The sequence below is a fragment of the Cydia fagiglandana genome, chromosome 3, assembly GCF_963556715.1.
Source record: "Cydia fagiglandana chromosome 3, ilCydFagi1.1, whole genome shotgun sequence".
Taxonomy (NCBI): domain Eukaryota; kingdom Metazoa; phylum Arthropoda; class Insecta; order Lepidoptera; family Tortricidae; genus Cydia; species Cydia fagiglandana.
In genome coordinates this window covers 23574706-23595009 of record NC_085934.1, presented here as the reverse complement: position 1 = coordinate 23595009, position 20304 = coordinate 23574706, and the positions used below count along the sequence as shown (strand labels likewise).

Genomic DNA, 20304 nt, shown 5'->3' with positions numbered 1-20304 from the left:
AAATTACTTCTACACTCCATAATTCTACGGCTAATACGGCTCGGTTACGTCAAATGTTTTGAAATGTCATGTGCGCGATTTGCCGATTTGTCAACAAATCATGCGTGCGGTGAAATTGGTGAACTTGTAAATACTTAAGTTTCTTGTTTGAAAATAGCAAGAACTCAAGAAGAGAAGAATTTTCAATTTAATGAACAATTCAAACAGAAAATAACCATACACACATGTTGGATGCTGGTACCGCAGTAGTGACTAAAGCGAGTTGTCGAAGTAAGTGACTCATGTTGTCCTAAAGAATAAACTTATTATCAGACTTAGCTAACTATAATTACTCGTTATTTATTGAATATTCAAAATGGATCATATGAAACCGGGGCCGTTCGCTGACAAAATGGATTTAGAGAATGAGTTGACCAATAAGTTTCTTAGCGGGGAGATGTCGTTCGCGGAGTACTCGAGCGAGTGGTACGAGCACGACGACGAGGAGGAGGCGGAGGCGCGCAGCCCGGAGCAGCCGGCGCAGGCGGCGGGCCGCGCGCTCGTGCGCCGCCGCAAGGGCACGCGCCTCACCCCCGCGCTGCTCGGCCTCATGGGCGAGGCCAACCTGCGCTTCGTGCGCGGCGACAAAGAGACAGCCGAAAAGATGTGCCATGAGATTATCAAACAGGTCCCTAATGCGCCTGAACCCTACCAGACGCTGGCACAGATATATGAGAATGATGCGGACAAGTCTATGCAGTTCTCATTACTGGCCGCTCATTTGAGTCCGTCTGACGCCACCGAGTGGCTTAGACTGGCAGCTCTGTCTAAACAGCGGAATGACGTGAAACAGGAGATGCTCTGCTACACTCAAGCTATAAAAGCTGATCCTCACAATCTGGCTAATCATATGAAAAGATTGGAATTATTCATCTCTCTTGAAGAAGCAAAGTATCCTGTACATACTCTCTGCTTGTCTCGAGTCAAATGCTACCACAAAATTGCAACATCCATGCCCCCAACTGAAGGAGAAACTATCATGAAATATGCCAAGATGGCTGCCACTCTGTATCACAACAACAATGAGTTGGAGAATGCTCTAGTAGTGATGACGGCAGCATACAACAAGTGTGCTAATCTCTTCTCCATGGAGGACACTAACATTTTCCTAGAGCTTCTCATTTCCCAGAAGCAATACCAGACTTGCATAGAAGTGTTTGTTGCAAATGCAGGAGTTGAGATAGAAGCAGAAATACAAACCATAGAGAATGCTTATCACATGCTTGAGGAGCAAACAAACTATTTGAATTGCACTTTACCAAACAGTCTGCCTATTGATTTGAAAAGCAAGTTACTTGTGTGCTTCATCCATCTCGGAGCCACTAATCTTGTGGAGACATTGCTCGCAGACTTCCTGACCAACAATGTGGAGAAAGCTGGCGATTTGTATATGGACATAGAAGAAGCTCTGTCTTCTGTTGGCCTTCACCACCTGGCTCTCAAACTTCTGGAACCTCTAGTTCAGAACCCCAGCTTTGATCTTGGGGCAGTGTGGCTCAAACACGCCGAGTGTTTGTACAATTTGGGAAGACAAAATGAGGCAATAGATTCTTACTATAAAGTGTTGCAGCACGCGCCGCAGCACGCTGCTGCGCGCCGGCGCGTGTTCGTGATCCTGGAGAGTCAGGGCCGCGTCGACGAGGCCCTGGACATCCTGCAGCAAGACTACAAGTACGTTGTCAGCGCCAGTCTGCTCTACGAGCATTGCTGTGCCCTCAAAAAGTACGGTCGTATGCTCAAATACCTACAAGTAGGGGAAGCTTTATTATCAAAAACCTTCGTGAGGTTTAGACACGAGGAGGAGCTCAAAATTGCGCGCAAAATGAGAGGAGGCGTTGATCTTATTCAAGAATTCAGAACAGTGCGTGGAGAAAATCCTTATAACGAAGACGATATTCATTTCGATGAGGATGATACTTTTAAATTTATGCCCCAGGAAGAATGGAACTTTTTCTTGGAGCTGCTGGAGATAGCCCGCGAGCACAAGCAGTACTGCGCGATGCAGCGGCTAACGTTCGGGTCGCTGGTGTCGAAGGCGCTGGCGCCGCAGCGGCCACAGATCGAGTTCTACTGCCTGCAGGCCTGCCTGCTCAACCACGACCACCACAACGCCTTCTCCTTCATCCGCGACTTCTGCGTCAAGAGCCCGAGCGTGCGCTCCTGGAACATCCTCAATCTAGTCATCAACTCCATCGACGAAAACACACATATGAAATTTTTAGCGAGGCTCTTTCAAAAAGACTCGAATATTGTTAAAAACTTATTCTTAGGCAACAACTTTCTGACATCAGGCCGCTATATTGTAGCATTGAAGTACTTCCTGGAATACCACGATCAGCGGCGCGAGCCGATCTCTGCGTTTCTCATCGGGATCACGATGCTGATCATGGCGGCGCAGCGAACCATGGATAAGCACCACAATTTGATTCTGCAAGGGATGTCGTACTTGATAACGTATCAGCACATGAGGAAGTGCGACCAGGAGGCGCTGTACAACATCGGTCGCGCGTACCACATGTTAAGTATTAACAACCTGGCGATCGAGTACTACGAGAGGGCTCTGGAGGCGCCCCCGGCGGCGCGCTGCGCCACGCACGGCGCCATTGACTTAAGGATGGAGGCCGCATACAACCTGCACCTGCTGTATAAAGACCATGCGCCGCATGTGGCGAGACAGTACCTGTTTAAGCATCTTGTGATTGAATAAATTTTATTATATCGTTATATTTTGATTTTATCTATGTACGAGTCGGTACGATCCCACGATCACAGTGTTGACCCATCTAAGGTTCAAGCTAATTTAGCTGTCAATACTAACGGTATGCATTGTCCAATGTAATTAGTAAACCCTAAATGGCTCAACAATTAAAGTCCGTACTGTACATGACCTAAAACAGCCCAACTTTTCCTAGCCATTTATATTCATGTAAAATACATTCGTTTGTAAGAAAATAAAATTAAAATCATTTAAAGTATCTATATTAGAACACTTCCCAACTACAATAATAAATAACAGCGCCACCACCTGATGAGAACCATCAAGTCATCGCGGGATTCTATTCCATCAAGCGAAAGAATTCTCGCTATGTTCGTATGGTAATTCTAATTTTGTATCTTATTCTTACTGGAAGAGGCCTATGCCGACAGGCACACCACACTAAAGGGGCCAACAGATTATCAGTTTGCTGGACGATTCTCTAAACTAAATATTTAATTTGTATTTACAAGTGTTTTTTTTTTTAATAAACCTTTATAAAAAAAATTATGATATAGGAGGCAAACGAGCAGACGGAAATCATTATTAATTTAGCATAAGACTCAAAACTCTCAAAAGGCAAAAGTCACCAAATACGTTAAGTATACCTACCTAAGTAGGTACCAGTGACGGATCGTCTATAGAACTTGACTTGATTCCCATCGGCTTGCCTATTTAGAGACATCTGAGAACTTTATTCTAGAAATTCCAAAGAAATAGCAAGCCAAATAAACTTCGGCTTACCTAGTGAACATTTATGGCACGCCGCTACTGGTAGGAAGGTACCTATGCTCAAAGTTAAACTAATTTTACGGGTTGAACTTACACACGTATTCTTAGTCATGCGCGAGGTCTCCATATTCAAGCACATATAGTAACAGCACCAGTCATGGGACATTGAAGAGGAAATTTGGAGTATTTATGTTATTTCCCTTATACATGTAAATGGGCTACCGCTTAGCGTGTTAAAAGATGAAAGTCCTATCCGTCTTTCATGTTTTAGCCGTGTTGTATCAAAGATAATGCAATTAGTTTCCACATATTTAACAAATTAAAACTATGCTTTTTTTCTCCAGTCATGGACACTAAAGCTCCAGTAATGGGCCCCCGGTAATGGACGTGGATCCAGTAATGGGCCCCCTATAATGGACATTGCTCTATCAGTATAAAATATTGAAATGGGGAATAAGTTACGGCAAAAAAATCCATTTTTGGTATAAGCTTTTATCGCTGAATGTATTTTTCTTTCCACAGCCAATTATTATTGTATTAGATCCATCGAGACAATTCTAATATACCCAAACACAATTAGTTAGGGTTTATTGCGATAAAGTTCCCATGGCCACCTCCTGTCTCCAAAATATTGAAATAGGTCATCAGATCAGGTCGATGTTATCATAATTGCATTATCATCCGATTTGCATACTTAATTACGTACTTACACAAAATTTCAACTGAATCGGAAATCGAAAAGTGGCTCAAATTCAGCTACCAAGATTGGACCCACACTAACTAACAGGGCAAGTTAAATAAAAGTTTGGAAAAACGATATTAATTTATCCGAAGTCCGAGAATACCTCCTGATTGACATATTTCGTAACTACATTTTACTTCTGTATTGTTTAAACATGAAATTATGGCATGGCAAGCATCATTCTGTCAATTGTCCCATCATAGGAGGTACGCAGTTTTACAGCTCCTATAATGGGATTGGGCCAAATACCACTATTTTGTTACATCTGTGGAGCAGAGGCGTAGCTAGAGGATATGGCGCCCGGGGCAGGCACCGAATTTGCGCCCCCCCCCCTCCCTCCTAACGAAAGGTCTTGTGCATTTTGGCGCCCCCCCGTTGGACGGCGCCCGGGGCACGTGCCCCCTCCAACCCCCCCCTAGTTACGCCACTGCTGTGGAGTCACAACATAGTGTGTTGTATACCTTATCTCATGGTAAATGCAATTAACAAAACACATTCTAGTTTTCATCAAGTATTAATTAATTAAAATTTAATATATTAACTCACCACTCTTAGCGAAGTTGTCAAGAATTCGTAGTGGTATTTTTTTTCAGTGACACGACAACTTTTGGGTTGACGCCAATTTCTTAAAAAACAACCAAATTTAATGAAACTTCAAACTGAGACAGCTCTAGGACTCTTATGTATGATAACATACAGCCAGTGTTTATAAACTACTTTTAGATACTTATTTTAGAGGAATTATGTTTTTTTGTCCCATTACTGGTTCCACGTCCATTATAGGGTATACTACTATATATACGAGTAACTTGCTTTGTAACGTTCAATAATAAAATTATCGTATCGTACGATAATTTTATTATTGAACGTTACAAAGCAAGTTATACAAGCTGTTAATTATTTAAGCAGGTATGTGCTTGAATAATTAACAGTTTTTTGTCTTTGTACTTAATTTTTGTATCGCAAGTGTGATGAAAAACATTGTGTGTAACTCGGGGCGTAATAAATGTAATAACATTGCAAACTCGAGTGTATAAATCGCTCCGGCAAGCCGTCGCGATTTAACTTACTCTCGTTTGCAATATTCAACTTACGCCCCATGTTGCACAATGTACAGTCATCAGCAATAGTATCTTACACAACTAGGGCCGCAAAAATATATGACGCGCTCTTATTGCGCTCCAAATAAGAACGTGTCACATATTTTTGCGGCCCTAGTTGTGTAAGATACTATTGCTGATGACTGTACTATTGTATTTGTGTTGTGTTCTAAAATGGCACAAATTTGCCCTAAGCTTTAATAAATTTGCAGACGAGTCCCACGATGTCTGGTCCTGTGGCGCCGGCGCCCGAGGCCGAGGCCGAGGCTGTCCCCGCGGAGGACATGCCGTTCGCGCAGCTCTGTGACTTGCTTGAGCGTCTGCATAAGAAGAAGAAAGAACGGCCGGAGCAGGATAAGATACTGACGGCTTTCTTTGACGAGTTCAGGCTGGAGGCTGCAAGGATCACTGGGAAAAAGGTACAGAGCCTGCTGCGTGTTGGAGGATCTGCCATCTCGTCACCTCACTCGAAAGCTAAAACTATCCACGCTTCTTCCGATAATTTCAGACATATGTCGGACAATGACGCCCATGATAAAATATACATAGAAAACACCATGACTCAGGAATAAATATTTGTGTTTATCACACAAATAAATGCCCTTACTGGGATTCGAACCCAGGACCGTCTGCTTCACAGGCAGGGTCACTAATTACCCACTAGGCCAGACCGGTCGTCAGATATCATTTCTTATTTACAAACATTTGTTACAGAACTGTAGCTTGTTCCCCGTGATGCGTCTTCTTCTTCCAGCGCTGGACCGCGAGCGAGGCGCCTACCACCTCAAGGAAACCTCTTTAGGGTCCACTTTAGTCAGAGTGCTGGCTCTGCCGCCGACCTCCGCTGATGCGCTGCGCCTGACGAGCTACCGCTCCGTCGGCAACGCACAGGTTAGCCGACGTTACCTCACCTGGACTAGGGCCTGTTCCTCCTCAAGGACACCTCTTTAGTGTCCACTCTGGTCAGAGTGCTGGCTCTGCCGCCGACTTCCGTTGATGCGCTGCGCCTGACGAGCTACCGCTCCGTCGGCAACGCACAGGTTAGCCGACATTACCTCACCCGGACTAGGGCCTGTTCCTCCTACCACCTCGAGGAAACCTCGTTAGGGTCCACTCTGGTCAGAGTGCTGGCTCTGCCGCCGACCGCCGCTGATGCGCTGCGCCTGACGAGCTACCGCTCCGTCGGCCACGCACAGGTTAGCCGACATTCTCCTACCACCTCACCTCAAGGCCTAATATGTCTGAAAATACATGCATATATATAATTAACTGCGAACGATATTCATTGGAAAAAACAGGCGGCCGGTACAGATATTAATTATTGCTTTTATTACAGGACAGTGACCTCGCCGGCGTGGCTTACTTCGTTCTGAAGAACCGCTTCGCGCGCCAGCCCGGCTCGCTCACCGTGAAGGACGCCAACGAGGTGCTGGACAAGATCGCCAACGCGCAGGTCGGGGGGAAGGCGAGTGAGTAGACGACAGTCAGTCGGGGTTGCCTGCCTCGTGCTCATGAACCGCTTCGCGCGCCAGCCCGGCTCGCTCACCGTGAAGCACGCCAACGAGGTGCTGGACAAGATCGCCAACGCGCAGGTCGGGGGGAAGGCGAGTGAGTAGACGACAGTCAGTCGGGGTTGCCTGCCTCGTGCTCATGAACCGCTTCGCGCGCCAGCCCGGCTCGCTCACCGTGAAGGACGCCAACGAGGTGCTGGACAAGATCGCCAACACGCAGGTCGGGGGGAAGGCAAGTGAGTAACTAAAAAGTGGACATGTTTGTTATAATTTTAAAATACATAGGTTAAAAGTTAAGAAAAAACGGACAGTATCTTTAGTTTTAGTTTTAGTACTACTTATATAAGATGTATGGTATATATATTCTTATTAAGGAAACTGTAGGTCTATAAGTCTAATAATCCATTATTGTAATAATTTATTACTATAAGAGACTGTTTGTTTCTAAATAAAGAAAAAAAAGTTATAAAAGAAAATAGCCAAAAAATTACCATTCCGCTCCCCCCCCCCCCTTTATCTCCGAAACTACCCAGTGGTATAAAATTGTGAAAAAAACACACAAAATAGTTCTTTACCTATGGATGACAGGAAAACCTATTAGAAATGTGCAGTAAAGCGTGGGTAGGACTTAGTGTACGAAACCCTTGAAACGCGAGTCCGACTCGCACTTGGCCGGTTTTTTATATTAAGTTTTTATTTTGTACAATATAGTTTAAATAAATGAGTAAATAAAAAGTTGATCTGTATTTCTCGCTCAGTAGTCTTGACCGAGTGCGCGCGTATACTGGAGTGACATACCACTCGTAACGTAAAATCCTTAGTTTTAATTAAAATACAGTTTCATTGGCCAATTTACAATATAATTGGCCCAACCAGCCTTTTTTATATCAATTTTGTCATTTTTACTAAAAATGGCAGATCGAACGGTCATTTAGTGTCTAGGTTATAAAAACAAAATATTCATGTTAATATTTATGTGTGGTACATTATAATAGTTCCTCGTGGTAAACGTTGTTGCCTCTTGTGCAGGAGTACTGGACGAGGCCTTCCGCACAGTGTTCCGCCAACTGAGCGCCGACCAACTCAAGTGGTTCCTACGTATAGTGCTCAAGGACCTACGCCTTCGGATAGGCCACGCGAGGATCCTCGCCGCCATGCACCCCGACGCGCCAGAGTACTATGACTCTTGTAGCAACCTGCTTAAGGTTAGTATTATTGTTTGTAGCCTACTCGATTTCGCGCACTTTATGTAGGTCTTCAAGCTCTTACAATTTACGGGGTGTCATGTTTTGTCAACCCTTTATAAACCAGAGATCTTCTTTTTTGAAGTACTGATTTTCTGACACGACATAAGGAGGCGAAGTTTGTCCTTGCTTACTTTTTATGTGTTTTGTTCAAATAAGGACTCTCTTCTCTCCTACTAACTTTAAATCCCTATTTCATCCCCGTATAGGAGGATTCCCTGGATAAAATGTATCCTATATCATAATCCATGTTATACTTACGCTATAATTTGTGGCAAAATTTCTAGTAATTTTGTGTGATTAAGAAGTAAACATGCATATATTGCAGTACTAGTAGAAATGTTTACATTTTATAAAAGTTAACATTGAGTCATGGTCATGATAGATTTTTTGCTCGGGGCGAGAGAACAAGTACCCTCCCTCACTCTTCCCCCAGTGTTTCTCTCTGTGTTGCCCCAAAAGCCTTAAAGGTTTGTTTTGTTTGATCAGACCTGTTCGGAGCTGGAGCCGGGCTCGGCGCGTCCTGTGGAGCTCGGCGTGCAAGTGTTCTGCGCCGTCAGCCCCATGCTGTCGGAGCGCCTCGACGTGACGCGCGTGTCGCGGTTACCACCTGCGTCTTACATTGTGGAGGAGAAGTTCGACGGCGAGCGATTTCAGGTCGGGAAATATCACTTGTTTCATATACTAGCCTTGTAGATACTCGAGCCTTGTAGGTTTTTAAGAAGCTTTTCATCTCGACAGAATAGGGTCCATCAACGGCCCCCCAATTCTTATTATTTCGATAATTCTGATTTTTTCGGTGACTACATACATTATCTCAGGAGGTTTTAAAGTAATTTTAAGTAAATATCATAGATTCACATGCGCGAGGGCGTGTTCGAGTACTTCTCGCGCAAGGGCCACTCGTACGGCCACCACTACGGCACCGGAGACGGCAGCGGCCTGCTCACTCCTAAACTACGCGCCGGGCTCGCCCCGGGAGTTGAAAGTGTGGTGCTGGACGGCGAGATGATGGGCTGGCACAAGCAGCGCCAGCTCTTCGGGACCAAAGGTACCTCAGTAATACCACAGTACAAGAACAGTAGTGAATCTTCATAGAAATGTGCCGCTGCCGGCTTGAATGTGTGCGTGCGCACCGGACGCCGTGTACGCACGCGCTGCCACGCACACATTAGCATAAAATACGGGGGAATACGGTGGCGGCAGTGTGGGCCGTACCGCGACTGTGATCGCGTGCATTCGAATACGCTGCCCACCCGCTCGCATTTGTCTGCTCCGACGGTAGGCGTCAGTACAGCTCGCCGCGGTCGTATTGTATTGTAGGAACAATTACATCATAAGTCAGAAACGCACATGTGACACCCTTAATATAGGAACATCCATTGCCTACGAATACCACTTAGCGTTACTTGTTAGTCTCCATAGGCTACGGTGGCTAAAATCGAGAAAAAAACTTTTTAAAAATTGAATTTAGCAAGAAGCCAGTACCAGGGCCTCATGTGTTACGAGGTGACGTTGACCAACCCGCCGTGGGGCGCGGGGCGCGGCGGCCGGGTCGCGTATCAGTATGAAGGTACAATAAAAGTGACAACCCTAAACGCCAACGCAAGAGTAGGCAAATAACTTGCCAAGCGGCCTTAGATTCACTACTGTTCTTAGTGTACTGTGGTAATACTTTAACAGCAATACCCTTAATTTACCGTTGATATGACGTTGCGATAAGATTTTCGAATTAAAGCCGACCACTGACTAACAGTCCGCTGGGCGATATCGGCCGGTCAGTTGTTCGGAACTGTCAAATTTTTGTTCTAACTGACAGGCCGATATCGTCCGGCGGCCTGTTAGTCAGTGGTCGGCTTAACAGTCGGATCTTCGAAACAACGATATACCAAGGCCTTAACAGGCCGGTGCGGCGGTTTAGAACGTAGGCTTAGCACCAGTATGCGTTACATCTTAGCATCTATAAAGTCCACTACCAATTTCCTAAGTGGCTTTGTTGTTGAAAAAGATTCTGTTTTAGAGTGGTTTACTGACGCGAAGCTGAAGCAGATCCGCCGCCACACTGTCTTCCCAGCGATACCAGTAACTGGCAGGAAGTTGCGCAGGATCGGGACAGGTGGCACGCTCTCGTTTCGGAGGCCAAGATTCTCTTTGGATCGCTGAGCCAAAATAGTTAGTTAGTTAGTTAGTTAGTTTAGAGTGGTTTATAATGTTGAAATTTTTTAAGCCGTACGTTTAAGACTATGAGCTCAAATTTCAAGTATACCTAATAGTAATCAAAAGCAATAAACGTTCGAATTGGTTCATATTAAATATTAAAAGGTAAAGCCAAGTAAGAGCGTTTGGTACAAAATATTCTGTGTTCCATGGCGTAAGCGGGGACAGAATTTTCAAAATATTTATAATAATAACATCAATAGGCATGTCCTTCGACGTGAAGAAGATAACCGTAAACTCGGCCTTCCAACCGTGCTTCTGCGCCTTCGACGTGCTCCACTACAACGGGCGGAACCTGGCGGGCCCGGCGGACGGAGGCGGGGCTCCTCTGCGGGAACGACTGGCTATACTGGACTCCATCATAACAGACGTGCCAGGAGTGTTGCTGCGGAGCAAGCGCCGACCAGTCACTCACCTGTAAGTAGTTCAGTGTTTTTAGGGTTCCGTATCCAAAGGGTAAAAGGGATAGTGGAGTCTTAAATCTTAATACAAGGGTCCGGTCCTTTTACTAAGACTCCGCTATCCGTCTGCCTGTCACCAAGCACAAATTTGCACAGATGTTGATGTATTTCTGTTGCCGCTATAACAACATATAGGTACTAAAAACAGAATAAAATAAATATTTAAGTTTGGCTCCCATACAACAAACGTGATTTTTTTGCCTTTTTTTCGTAATGTCATAATACAGAATCCTTCGTGTGCAAGCCCGACGCGCACTTGGCTTTTTAATTTTATGTATCTATTTTAACTTTATTTCGCTATGAAGATCCATCATAGAATCGAGAAACTTATCTTTTTTAGAGTTAGGGTTTATCCGAGCTAAGTAAACAATAAACGTTTAGTTTGACCTGACAGTTCGGAGATCCTGGAGGCGCTAAACAGAGCGATCGAAGACCAAGAAGAAGGTATCGTGGTGAAGGACCTGGATTCATACTACCTGGCCAACCGCCGCAATGCCGGCTGGTATAAGGTCAAACCCGAGGTAACTATAATAAACTAAAGCTATTTATTAAATCATATGATAGCACAGGAAGGAGGAAGAGATATTCGAGTCCAAAACGCCCTAAGATGCTCGGCAGCGCTCCATCGAGTCTTAGTGTCCAAGCTGATCAGTAGACCGACCAAGATTCGAGTCTACAAGACTGTAATTAGACCAATTTTGATGTATGGGTGTGAAGCTTGGACGCTGACTCAGAAAGAAGAGAGCAAGCTCTTAGTGGCGGAGAGGAAAATCTGGCGGAAGATTCTGGGGCCTATCAGAGAGGAAGATGGCACTTGGAGGCGAAGAAAAAATAGGGAGCTAGAGGAGCTGGTTGCGATGCCTAATATAATTGGCGAAATCAAAGCCACACGACTCCGCTGGCTTGGTCACCTGGAGAGGATGGGGGAGGATCGTGCTGTGAGAAGAGCGTATGTGGGGCACCCGGGCGGAAAACGTCCGTCTGTGCGTCCCAGATACCGCTGGAGTGAAGAAGCCCAAAAAGACCTGTCCGCCCTCGGAATACCCAACTGGCGTGAAGTGTGAAGCGGTTATGGCTGGGTGGTCAAGGAAAACACCCAGTTGCTCACAAATAAATAATTTATTATTAAAAAAAAAAAAACTATCCAATTTTGCCGAGCGAGGGCCGTGGTAAAGGTCCGTTATGATTTAAAAAAAATGGCCGTCTGGTTCCGTGGCATGGACGGTACTCCCCTGTCGCGCTAGCTGGTCGCGTCGCTGGACCGCTCCGGGTTGATGGGGAACAGTGGGAAGGTGCCGTGACCCGCTGGTGCTGGAGTGGACGGAGGCCTCTGCGTCCTGGGGTACTCTGCGGCCGGCCGGGAGCAAAATACCGCGCCGCCGCCCAGGTTCTGAGTCCGGAACTTGCATCCTGGAATTTATTATGTCCATCCTTAAGCACACGTATAAAATAGCCGCTCAGATTGAACCCCATTGATGTCGCTAAGCTAGGCGGTAGGGAGCAGAAAGCAGCTGGTGGGTGTTCATTATCAGAACGGAGTTACAGCAGGTGCAAAACAAAGAGGCAAGAATATAAATTGGAATACCGTTAAAAATACTAAAATCTATCTAATAGTTTGGAGTACTAAGCTCTATTAATCGAAACTACAAGATGATTTAGCGGATTTTAAGGTTGGGCCAAATGTATGGGCAGCCATTTTGTAACGGGACTTTACAGTTACGCCGTAGCGGTTAACAAGCGATGACTCGGCGGATAAAAGAAATTGCAAGACTCTAAGCATGAAATGAGATACAATTAACACTATTTTAAGCATATTAGCACTATAAGCCAGCACACTCTTAAATCTAATAACGTTTCAACCAAAGAATATAATACTCACTAGGAGAAGAACGGTAACTCCATACAAAAAAATGTCCCCAACCGTTTATACGTTTATACTAGTGGCGCCGTCTTTGTGTACCAATGGAACTAAAGTTGACAACCGGTTTAGCCTGGCGGGTATTGGTAGGTAGTAATTCTGTTGATAAACATATTTGTTATCTTCATATCACGAAATATATGCAAGATGCAAATTGCCCTTGTTTGTGGTATTATCAATTGATTTAAATAAAAGGCATGTTTATGTTTATAACATTATATATATTATTTATTAAAAAATGTTTTACATATAAAAATATACACTGAAAACTGGCAACTGGCAACTTAATAAAAAAATAGACATTAATAAAGCGCATTCACAAAGTTTTCAGTACCTTTTATACAAATAACATTAGGCATGCCTACCTATTACACTTTACACACAGATACACTACACTTTACACACGGCATTTTACACAGATTTCCAATTTGTAGTCATACATTTCTTCACGGTTAATTAATACGCTTTCCAGATGCGTTATGACTCGGTTCCTTCTGAACCCACTAAAGTTGTAAATTTCACCCTGGCTGCTTCAACAGCCGTTGCTCCGCATTTAGCACATTTTCTATGTGCATTGCTGTAATCCATGTAGGTACAGACTTACAGTCTTAAGTGGTACGTAGCGGTACACGTTGTATGTATTATTTAAAGAGTTAATAAATAAAATTTTCGTTATGAACTTTAACCACAGCAGTTGGACAGAGTCATTGACAAATATATTTTTTATTATGGTGGGTAGACGTACCTACCCTCCATATATTTTATGAACATTGATAAAGACAGTTGGAAGCAAATATTCATTATAAAACTTAATCGCATGTAATTAAGTTTTAAGCGTTTTAAGTCCCGTTTTATGATTAATATTGTATAAAATTCGTGATAATTTAAATCAGAGTTGGGAGCAATGTTGCTGTAGAAAATTTTTTTTATTTTTATTACTCGCAACTTTTTCCCGGAGGCCAACGCACACATAGAAGCTTAAGGCGCACACATGCGCAATTATTTGGGGACATAACTTTCTTAGGAAGTGAACAGGCCTTGGTTTCAACACTTACCCTTTACTCGGGGTGCAAGACGGAACTTAATTACGTTTTGATTTATGCAATAGCATAATTACTTATGTTATTTTCTTACTTTTACTGATTTAAACTTTTTCTCAATATAACAATTAAAATTTTAAATAAAACGAGGACCGTCCGGCGCGTGCAGGGTCACGGCGCGAGGCTCGTGAACGCAGCCGGCACAGCCGTTCTCTTAAGCGATTGGAAGGAGAGTGGGGCGCTGAGTGATGGCCGGTCGTATAAGTAGGGCAAATCTGCTGACAACGTTGTTCGGCCGAAAGTACACTCGCGCACAGAAACGTTACGTTCATTTCGTAAATTAATGTATTGATTTGGTTAAATCTACATTCTAAGCCTATGATTACAGTTCTTATTTATTTATTATTTTTAAGTGTTAGTTGAGTTTAAGATTATGTTTAGTTCAATTACCTACATATAGTAACGTGCAACGTTACAAGTGGCGCAGAATAGGGCAGAATGGCGCTCTCTTGTGTCAGAGGCCAAGATCCTCTTTGGGTCACTGAGCCAGTGATGTATTGTATTGTATTGTACAGTCAGCAGCAGATATACCTGAGCGGGCAAGGTGTCCAAGAAAACATATACACTTCAATCGTCACAAAAATAAGGACATCTAAGTTGTCATTTTAGCGTAGGCTTTCAGTTCGTCACATATATCTTAACTTCTGAGTTTTTCTTTAACACATACACCCTTTTTTAATCACAATGACAATAACGGTTAAAAAGTCAGTGGTATCTAAGCACTCAAATTCAAGCTGCTGTCATTAATACCTACACGCACTGCCAATCACGTACGTCAGCAGCCAGGGTGCCACCAGTTGCTAAGCAGTTGTTATTTCAATGGTAACTAAGCATCAACGTTTTATCAGTTTTACTTTATAAAAAATACTGTAGCAGCTACTAATTGACACCTCCTTTCTTAAAGAAGTATTTTATCGTCAAGTGTCAAACTTAGACAATAAATAAGTAGGTTCTGAGTATTACATATATTCTTTGGTAGGTTCTACGAGAATGATCGGTTTTTTATTTTAACTGTCATAGGCAGCCGTTCTTCCAAACCGTAGAGCATATTATATGTTAATATATTTATTTAGCCCGCTTATTGTACTAAAATATACTATATAGTACTAAAATACGATGCTCCGAATCGATCAAAGAACGAAGGAGAAAACAATAGAATTGAAAACGTAACACGTTCACTGTCCCAATCTGACATGTAAACCTTATGGCTTTGTAATAGAGGCTAGCCGTGGCCCCACGTGAGAAGCACGGGCAGTAAAGGTGTTAAGCATATCCAAATATCTCCTCTCCTCTCTTTATTTTGTTGGAGGAATGACGAATTTTGTTTTTACAACTTAGCAGAGAGGATAGAGTATACGGAGTTATATACAGTATGTATCAGACCGAAAGGCCAAGAAAGAGACCCATTAATGTTTAGGTCATACTGAGCAACTTTTACTATGGAACCAACCCCGAAACCCCGGAAAAAAATTTACTCTCCCATAGAAAATTTCAACATCAGACCAGCAAAATGTATAAAACTTCCAATTATTTTTCCGCGTTATCGGGGTTGGTCCCATAGTAAAAGTTGTCCAGTATGATCTAAACATTAATGGGTCTCTTTCTTGGCCTTTCGTCCTGATACATACTGTATATCTTTGAACTTATTGTTAGTATAACCTAGCAGTAAACATCAAATGGCATTCGGCACAGGAGTAATCTAAGGAACGCCCACTGCGGGTTCAAACCTACAACGTCCTGTTAGAAAGTCATACATACGCTACATGTGACATAATATCTTCAAAAAACATATAAACTTATGCGAAATTAATATAAAACCACAAATTAATAATAGAAATGAAACCCAAAAAAAAAAAGCTGTAATTTCTAGGTGCGTCCGACTGAGATTTGAACCCGCGGTCTCTGCTTTGAAAAGCAAACGCCTTAGTAACAAGACCACAACGTGCCTTGACAATTGGCTCTAAATTCGGCTTCAGTTAGCTTTCGCTATGTGTCACTCATTCGTATTGATGATTCTATTCAATAAAAGAAATAGTTTGCAGTAAGTTGACTGACAGACCACTGTCAATGGTTGAAGGGCAAAACGTGAGATAGATGTATGTGATGACAAGACTGTACTGCTTTCGATGATTGTCAAAACGCCTTACCTGAAATTAGCATAGCTATTATTCATTCAATATACGACCATACATGTATGCTTTAAACGTCTATTTTTCCATATTGTTCAGATATATTTGACACGTTGACCGCTTAGATACCAGTGGTTTTTGGACAGCTAAGGTATCAATGATTTGTTGTAAGTGTAGAAATTAATGAATAGCGACTGTTAAGATATTTGTGACATGTTGAGCGCTCACAAGTAAATGCTACCATGACAGTCAACAACTTTTTGACAGTTTAAACGTTTACCTCTCTTTGAGCACCAGGAGTGTATAGCGACTTCTGCTGCTGACTGTATGATAGCACAGGAGGTTGCATACTTATTGAACAGTTTATTGATATACAGATCAGCCCTCCCTTTCTCATTCTTTGGGTTGGCTCCCATAAGATGCAATCAGTACGAATAGCAAATCAGCTAACTGTCAATCATATCCGTCATGCCGTCTCTTCGTGCCGTCGTGTCATCAACTCATCAGAAACGTCATGTACAAATCTTTAGTTGTATCCTGCGATCATATATAACCAGGATACCGCCTTTAGGAACATTACCGTTCAAATTCTCGGGCCCAATTAGCACACATACACAATTACGCCTACATTTAAATAAGACGATACGTTTACAGAGCCTGTAATCGAAGCTGGTAAACGAAATAATAGTCATCTCTATTACACTAATGGTACATAGCTAAGTGTAGTTGAAATGCATATAACGTCAATAACTACCAATCAGCGACATTAATCCGCTAATAAACTTCTTGCTGTACGTACTGGCCGTTGAGAGTTCGCGGTTTATATTTGATTAGAATATGACTTGGACAGGGATAGGTTTATGCAATACATTGAAGAACCAGTCAAATAATTCACGTATAATTATTTAATGCAGATTAAAATACAACGATTGAGATTAAGTTAAAATTTTGTTATGAAATGACAGACTAACTCAACATAAGAAAATATTTATTTTTGTATAAATGTATTCTGCTTTTATAAGCATTTTTTATAGCTAGGTATATTGTATTATCAATCTGTATGGTAGTGCAAAGTCACGTTCAGGTATAGTCTGTCTGTTTTTCTAAGATCACGTACGCCATAGTAAATGTATGGCGAACTTGATATAAGAAATGGGACAGGCTATACAGCCTGCAAAATTTACACGGGTACACGAATGGGGTCTAAAATATTTGAAAAGGCGGAGACACAATAAAGGCTCATCCTTACTTTCAGCAGGGGTGCGAAACTCCTGACTTCGGTCAAACTCGGCTCCGCTCGGCTCAGCACAGCATTGCTCCGAGCAATTATTAGGGTTGGCACCACTTGACTTCCTTTTGCGTGCACGACCACAGATAAGATAATCACTTGATTTTTGACAACCCTAAATAGCCGAAAGGGATAGTGCCATATATTAGAAAGGGACAGCATGATTCGACCCTGAACCGCTGTCAAACTTCGTTTTTGTAGGAAGTTTCCTTTCTGTACGGTGGTACTATTAATTATTATGTGCTTTCAGCTCCAGTGGAAATATTATATATAGGTATATATATATATACATATATATATATATATATATATATATATATATAATATATATATATAATATGTAATATATATGTATATATATATATATATATATATGTCGGAGCCTGACACCAGAAAGACTTATTGCAGCGTTATAGTTCATTATTTTAGACGCCTGTACCATACTGTATAGGGCTAATCGATTTTAAATAGCAATGTTGAGCTACGTATTATTTGGTTGTAACAAAATAAATAAAGTTGTGTAGAGAGTAATGCCGTCTATTGGCGCATTGTGGAAATAAAGTCACGTAGAGAGTAACGCCATCTATTGTTGAACTACGACAGGTAGAAGGCTTTGGAACGTCGAGAGGTTTTTCTCGAGTGAGCGTAGGCACGAGTGGCATTTTTGTCGGTATGTTGGTAGACTGGTCGAGCAGGTTTGCCAACTTGACTTGAAGCGGGAGCAGGGTGGCCCCGCCGCTGGTAGTTCTTCTTGATCGGACCGCGCTAGAGATCGGAAGTACTCGTTAGCCAACCTCGTGCCTAACTCGCTACGTTCCTGAAGGCTTATACCTGAAGGATTATTCTGATAGCTTATAGAATCTAGCGTTCTTTAACCATTTAGCTAAGTGTTTTATTTCAAGTGTTATTTTGATTTCTTATGTTTCATTAGAAGCTTACTTTTGTGAAATAAAGAAAGGATGTGTTATGTGTTGTTTTAACTTGTTTTGAAAAGATTTGTCCCTCTGAGTTTGTTGCCGGTCCCATATAGGGCTAAATCTTATCAGGTCAGATGTGTAGGGTTGGAGCCGGCCTAGTTTGACTTGAATAAAGATTTTAACGGTTTCATGTGATCTTTTTATTTTGAAAGTAATCCGTTAACATCCTTAAAGAAATTAGTTCTTTTTATTATTTAGTACTGAAATATAGTAGGCACTAGTATGGTTAACGAGTCCGAATATTTATTTCATGCACTGGTAGCCATGATAGCATACTGGTTTAGCTGTGAAGTAATACATCGAGATGCTGCCCCCACGCGCCCACCGCCTTTAAGACCATCGGTATCCGACATATATATATATAGCCCGTCAAGCAAGTTACCATAACCGTTCGCGCGCTTACATTTTCTAAATTTGCAGCTCTTTTCTACTGACGGAAATGGCTTGAGACAGTACATATATGGGACAGTAGTGGGTGGATTGAAATGATCAACATTTTCAGAATAATGTGTGTATTCGTTAAACTAATTAATTGAAAGAGTGACAGAAAAAGCATATCTACATATAGGAGACCGGGTATGGTTATCTCACGGCTTGGTTGTCACAGAGCGGCCGTAACAAACAATTGAACGAACTAATAAATTTATGAGTGCTAAAAGATAAAGGTCCTTATAGGGATCGCAATAGGTATTGGGACCGTGCGTGACACAGTTGCCATCTAGTGTTGACAAGTTTTCAATGCAAGTAGCTCATTTTATAAATTTTACCTTTCAAATAATTTAGATATCGTTACCAAAATCTTATTTAAGTAAGTGTATTCAGTTCAATGAGTATCAATGAGCATGTGCTGCCAAAACCAGTTTTGAAACTTTATAACCATTACAGATCAAAAACTGTTTATTATTGACAATATTAATCACAATTTTATCCATTGTTTAGAATTTTCAACAAGCGCAACCACTGATATGTAACTCATTTACTTTACTACAAAGAAGTACCTAAGTATGCTATACTACTTTGTAGAGTGTTCCACAAGGCAGCAGGTTTGCCACGAAAATATCATGCGTGCCATTGTTCAGTACTCACATTGTAATAGCTTATTCTGCGCTCACCGTATGTAAGGCTCTCACATAGTCAATAGGCTTGCAACCTTCATATGCCGATCTATGAACTCAGTGATTGGTTCAGATGCTGCTGTGACAACCAACCCATGGAACCACCATAACCTCCCCAACAAAACGAGCTACTTATTTTTAGCCATTTATTATTAACTTCACAATTCTTTTATATACAGGTTTACTCTTTAGTCATTTGACATTTCCTTCTAGCCATAGTAATTCTGTCCTAAGAGATGCGTTTTTGTTTTAGATTTGACAAGTATGTTGCCGCTACGGACTAAAGGATTAATGATATACCATTGATACAATATTTTAAACGATTTTACACAGATTAATTACGAACTTCAGGAGAATTTCTAGCTTTAGAGTGGCGCACTTTGATATTTTACGTCAAATACAATCACTTTTAATAAACAAGTACCTACAATAAAATTACGTACCGCGAAAAATTGTAAGTTTGTTGAGCTTTTGACGAGATGAGTGAAGTAAAGAGTCTCTTCTCGCAATGTAATGCATGCGCGTTGTAATAAATTCTTGGATGACGCCCTTGATCAGCGGTACGTCATGTGTAGTATTAGTTTGGTGCTTTAAGGAACAGAACGTATCTTTGAAGCTAGCGACATACTGAAAACATTTGTTCGATATTACTGTCATGTTATGTTGGCTTGTCAAACACTTTCCTGATTGCACTTTCATAATATTTCGTAATAAACATTCAGATCGGTAACATAGTTTAAACAAACTGACTGATGGATATGCCAATCCACCGAAATCTTTTAAAGAGATCAGTTTGTGAAAGTAAAGTTTTTCTGATGCAAACAAAGACTCTGTGCATTCTATACAATTTATTTTTGAATTCAGTTTCCTTGCAACGAAACCTGCTATGTACCCAATTATTTGCTCAATCGTTTCAGGTAATGGTGTATTTTCATCAAGCATGGTCGCAAAAACGTCACAGTTATTTTCTTCTGTG

The 20304-nt window shown here is 42.0% G+C and overlaps 1 protein-coding gene across 1 annotated transcript in view; it reads left to right on the top strand.

Moving 5' to 3' along the window:
- The first annotated feature begins 103 nt into the window (after positions 1 to 103).
- LOC134680397 (DNA ligase 4-like) overlaps positions 104 to 20304 on the top strand; it is a 45553-nt gene continuing 25352 nt past the window's right edge. The window contains exons 1-8 of the mRNA XM_063539526.1: positions 104 to 1789; positions 6083 to 6259; positions 6705 to 6837; positions 7909 to 8084; positions 8613 to 8780; positions 8979 to 9174; positions 10544 to 10757; positions 11196 to 11322. Coding sequence (XP_063395596.1) covers positions 356 to 1789; positions 6083 to 6259; positions 6705 to 6837; positions 7909 to 8084; positions 8613 to 8780; positions 8979 to 9174; positions 10544 to 10757; positions 11196 to 11322 — 2625 coding nt within the window. The 5' untranslated portion in view covers positions 104 to 355. The remainder of the gene's footprint in view (positions 1790 to 6082; positions 6260 to 6704; positions 6838 to 7908; positions 8085 to 8612; positions 8781 to 8978; positions 9175 to 10543; positions 10758 to 11195; positions 11323 to 20304) is intronic.